General features: G+C 53.5%; 1 protein-coding gene across 1 annotated transcript in view; it reads left to right on the plus strand.

The window, feature by feature from the left end:
- Nucleotides 1–242: 242 nt before the first annotated feature.
- LOC140492659 (polyunsaturated fatty acid lipoxygenase ALOX15B-like) overlaps nucleotides 243–5,349 on the plus strand; it is a 54,299-nt gene continuing 49,192 nt past the window's right edge. The window contains 4 exon segments of the mRNA XM_072591696.1: nucleotides 243–373; nucleotides 376–399; nucleotides 402–439; nucleotides 2,578–2,782. Of these exon segments, the coding sequence (XP_072447797.1) occupies nucleotides 286–373; nucleotides 376–399; nucleotides 402–439; nucleotides 2,578–2,782 (355 nt within the window). The 5' untranslated portion in view covers nucleotides 243–285.

A 5,349-nucleotide genomic window follows, 5' to 3' on the forward strand; every position in this document is an offset into this window, starting at 1 on the left:
CTGACCAGTTTTAATCTTCAGACTCACATCATTTGTATTTAATCCCCATTTATGTAGTTCATTGAAAATGAGATTGGAGATTTGAGTGAATGAACATGTTTATAGCTATTCGTACAATTGCGAGACTCGTCTGTACTTGCCAAGTTTTCTTTATTGTGGATTTGTCAAACACAGACTCATTTGAATACTAGCCGAGCCTTCATCCTCGACATGAAACTGCACCTCCCCTGATTAAAGCAGAACCCTCTCTCTCCTACCAGGTTACTCTAGTACTGGAACAGCAGCATGTCTGTCCAGTACGAAGTCTCTCTGGTCACTGGTGATTTTCCCAAAGCTGGAACCATCGATAGAATCTTTGTGACTCTGGTGGGGTCCCTGGCAACTCTGAAAAAGTCCGGGTAGACTGGCATGGATAGCTGACAAGATACGAAAAGGCAGTGTAAGTACAGGGGGAGAGTACGAGCAGGGAAATGCAGGCAGAGTACGTGGCAAGGGTGTGGGGGAGGTTGGAAACTAGTGAATGTTAAACACCACCCCCCCCCCAACTCCCCCCACTCACCCCCCACATCCCCCTCACCCCCCCACTCACCCACCCACCCACCCCCCCCACCCCCCCACTCACCCCCCCACATCCCCCTCACCCCCCCACATCCCCCCCACCCCCCCACTTCACCCCCCCCACATCCCCCTCAACCCCCCCACTCACCCCCCCACACTCTCCCCCCACTCACCCCCCGCACTCTCTCCCCCCACTCACCCCCCACACCCCCCCCACTCACACCCCACACTCTCCCCCCACACCTCCACAACTCCCCCCACTCTCCCGCCAAACCCCCACAACTCCCCCCACTCTCCCCCACCCCTCACCCCCCACACCCCTCCCTCTCCCCCCCATCCCCCCATCCACCCCCCCACCACCCCTCCCCCACTCCCTTTTCCCACCCACCCCACCGCACTCTCCCCCCACTCCCCCCTTCCCCCCCCCACACCCCCCACTCCCTCTCCCCCACCCCCCTGCACTCTCCCCCCCACACCCCCACTCCCCTCACCACGCCCCCCCCACTCCCCCCCGCAACTCCCCCCCACCTCCCCAAAGCTGGTTTCTGTGTCTCCCGGAGCTGACAGTCCTGAGGCAGACAGCAGCTTGCAAATCTCTCAGATCCCTCAGGTTACCAGCCCGTGCCTCTCTGAGAGGGGGTTTGTACCTGTCTGTCTGAGCTGGCTGGTGGGGGACAGGACGATTTCAGGTCGGTTTGGGGCTCCCAGAGGGAATGCATGGAGTGAGGGGATATGTTGGTAATCAGCATTGTACAGTGTAGCTCCCAAACAGTGGAGAGCACAGACTCAATGCTGTGGGAATGTGGAAGCAGTGGGCTTAATGCCCCCCGAGAGTGGTTGCCTCAAAACATTGGAAGCTTAACAGCCTGGCTGTGAGGGCGAGGGGGAGGGGGCCTGTCTGTGTAAATAAGAGTTAAACTAGGGTAACTTGAGAACTGAACCGAATGCAGAAAGTTTTGGAGAAACTCAACATTTCTGGCAACATCTGGAGAGAGAGAGAAAAAACAGAGTTAATGTTTCCAATCTGGTATCCCTCTCAATCAGAACCACACTAGTGTTATTTCAGACTTGAAATGTTATCTCTGTCTGTGTCTCCCTCTCTGTCTGTGTCTCCCTCAGTATCTCCCTCTCTGTCTATCTTTCTCTCTGTATCTCCCTCTCCCTGTCTCTCTGTCTGTTTGTCTCTCTCTCTCTCTGTCTCTGCCTGTCCTCTCATTCCTGATGAAGGGATTTTGCCTGAAATGTCAATTCTCCTGCTCCTTGGAAGCTGCCTAAACCTGCTGTACTTTTTCAGCACCATACTCTCAACCCTGATCTCCAGCATCTGCAGTCCTCACTTTTTCCCCTCTGTTTATCTCTCTCTTTCTCACGTGTCTCCGTCTCTCCTTCTCTGTCTGTCTGTCTCTCTCCCTCCCTCTCTATCTGTGTGTCTCTCTCACTTGTCTCTGTCTCTTTCTCTGTCTGTCTTCTCTCTCTACCTGCTCCTGTCTCTCTCTCTCTCTCTGTTTATGTTTGTCTCTCTCTCTCTCTCTCACTTGTCTCTGTCTCAAAGTCTGTATGTGTGTGTAAGTGTCTTTGTGTGTGTGTCTGTGTGTGTGTGTCTCTGTGTGTGTGCGTCTGTGTGTGTGCGTCTGTGTATGTGTGTCTGTGTGTGTCTGAGTACGTGTCTGTGTGTGTGTCTGTGTATGTGCATGTGTGTCAGTGTGTGTGTGAGCCTGTGTATGTATGTGCGTCTGTGTGTGTATATGTGTGTGTCTGTGTCTGTGTGTGTGTGTGTGTGTGTGCGCGCGTTTGTCTCTCTCTCTCTCTCTTTCCACAGATGATACCAGACTTGCTGGGTTTATCCTGTAGACAAACAGGAGGCTGACAGAACCACAGTGAGCCAGGAGGGGGCAAAGTCAACATTTCGGGTGTAACCTTTAGTCAGTCATGTCTGTATTTGGTTTCAGAGGTCCACATCTGCAATGTCTTGCTTTTAAGTTGAGAGCTGGTCATCGCTGTCATTTGTTATGTTCACAGGTCAAGACAATAAAAATCCAGAGTAACAATGACCTGGGTGAGATATTGCTGGTGAGTTTACAGAAAGACAAACATACTCTGCTACCCGAAGATAGTTGGTATTGTCAGTATGTCACTGTCGAAGCACCCAATCAGAAAGTCTACAATTTCCCCTGTTACTCCTGGCTGGAAGATGAGAACACTCTGGATATCATTGAAGGAACAGGTAGGATTGTGGTTTGGCACAATGGGTTTGACAGTTTCCTGTCCTAGTCATGGGAAGGCTGTGTCTGAAACATACCTGCTGTTGCAGTGTTTGGACATTATCCCCTCACCCCTTCTCTCCACCAACACCCCCGACCTCCCTCCTGCCAGTTCCAGATGTGGGAGGCTGCTGCATGAGTCATTGTGAGTTAAATGTGATCTTGCACAGTTTGAGCCAATCGATGTTAAATGCCAACCCAACTCTAATTTGTTTAGATTGAAGCAGCAAACAGATGGCTTGCAAAATGAGTGGGAAAATGCAGCAGCTTTGTTTGGAAACTCACTGATAATTACTTATAAGGGATAAAATGTGCTGTCCAATTCACCCTTAAAGCCAGGTTGATAATTGGTTTTCCCAAAAAAACCAAATATGCTGGAAATTGAGTCCGTTCAGGTGGAGGTGGGTGGATCGGGTAAAGTGCGTGACATTTCAATGTAACCATTTTACTTGATGCTCTTTTTAATAAAACGCAAGAATGGGGAGCAGGAGTAGGCCATTCAGCCCATCAAGCCTCCTTCATTTTTCAACGAGATGCTGACTGGTGATAGCCACCATCTCCAATGTCCGTCCATCTCCCCAAATCCCATATCCCCGGGAAACTAAAGGTCTGTCAGTCTCCACCTAAACAGATTCCGTGGCCCAGCCCTGGAACGCAGATGTAATATTCCTGGAAAAAAACGGAGGTTAGGAATGTAAACTGGAACGGGTTTTGACAGGAAGATGAATGGACCTTATGTTATTTTGATTTTTAAAAATGTTGTCCAAGGACAAAGTCTTTTGTTTTGGAGGCAAAGGGGATGGGGTTTGGAGGTAGGGAGAGAGTTCGAGTCTTCCCCTCCTTCTCCCTCTCCTCCCACCCACCCCACTACAAGGGGGAGGGTCCAATGGAGAGAACCTGCAATGTTTTTTATTCACCAGTATTTATTGCACATCCCAAATGCCCTCAGGGGCCAGTTAGGGATCAACCCCCAAGGCTGTGGGTCTGGAGTCACATATGGGCCCAGACTGGGGAAGGATGGCACGTTCTTTTCCTAAAGGACCCAGATGGGGTTGTCCCCAAAAAATCAATTCATGGCTATGATTAGACCCTTAATTCCAGATATTTTATTGAATTCAAGGTCCAGTCTCTGGCACGGCAAGATTTGAACCTGGGACCCTGGAACGTTAGCTGTGCTTCTAAAATAATAATCCCTAGATCATTGTTGAACTGCCTAGGTTTTAGGATTGAAGGGGATCGGAGCTGGTCTGTGGAGTCTAGCCCTGGTATTCAAACCATATCCGCTCCTGGGGTTGTCCCCCACCCCCCCCCCAGATGGATATCTCACTCTGAGGAGTGGAACCACACCCAGGAACTTCAGTTAGAGTCGGGCCAGAGCTACATTAAATATCACACACAGAAAACATACCCTTCATACTCCCATCAGAGAGTGGCAAGGATAGAGGGGGGTCAGTGAGGGTGGGGATGGGGGTGAGTGAGGGTGGGGATTGGGGTGAGTGAGGGTGGGGATGGGGGTGAGTGAGGGTGGGGATGGGGGTGAGTGAGGGTGGGGATTGGGGTGAGTGAGGGTGGGGATGGGGGTGAGTGAGGGTGGGGATTGGGGTGAGTGAGGGTGGGGATGGGGGTGAGTGAGGGTGGGGATGGGGGTGAGTGAGGGTGGGGATGGGGGTGAGTGAGGGTGGGGATTGAGGTGAGTGAGGGTGGGGATTGGGGTGAGTGAGGGTGGGGATTGGGGTGAGTGAGGGTGGGGATGGGGTCTGTGTGGGTGGGGATGGGGTAAGTGAGGATGAGGATGGGGGTGTGTGAGGGTGGGGATGGGAGTGAGTGAGGGTGGGGATTGGGGTGAGTGAGGGTGAGGATGGGGGTGAGGTGAGGGTGGGGATGGGGTCTGTGTGGGTCGGGATGGGGATGGGGGTGAGTGAGGGTGGGGATTGGGGTGAGTGAGGGTGAGGATGGGGGTGAGTGAGGGTGGGGATGGGGTCTGTGTGGGTCGGGATGGGGATGGGGATGGGGTGAGTGAGGGTGGGGATTGGGGTGAGTGAGGGTGGGGATTGGGGTGAGTGAGGGTGGGGATGCGGTCTGTGTGGGTGGGGATGGGGTAAGTGAGGATGAGGATGGGGGGTGTGTGAGGGTGGGGATGGGAGTGAGTGAGGGTGGGGATTGGGGTGAGTGAGGGTGGGGATGGGGGTCTGTGTGGGTGGGGGATGGGGGTGAGTGAGGGTGAGGTGGGGTGGAGTGAGGGTGAGGATGGGGGTGAGTGAGGTGGGATGGTGGCTGTGTGGGTGGGGATGGGAGTGAGTGTGGGTGGGGATGGGAGTGCTGGGGGTGGGGATGGTGGTGAGGTGGGTGGGGATGGGGGTGAGTGAGGGTGGGGATGGGGTCTGTGTGGGTGGGGGATGGGAGTGAGTGAGGGTGGGGATGGGGGTGAGTGAGGGTGGGGGATGGGGTCTGTGTGGGTGGGGATGGGGGTGAGTGAGGGTGGGGATGGGGTCTGTGTGGGTGGGGATGGGAGTGAGTGAGGGTGGGGATG

Source organism: Chiloscyllium punctatum, chromosome 21 (assembly GCF_047496795.1).
Source record: "Chiloscyllium punctatum isolate Juve2018m chromosome 21, sChiPun1.3, whole genome shotgun sequence".
Taxonomy (NCBI): domain Eukaryota; kingdom Metazoa; phylum Chordata; class Chondrichthyes; order Orectolobiformes; family Hemiscylliidae; genus Chiloscyllium; species Chiloscyllium punctatum.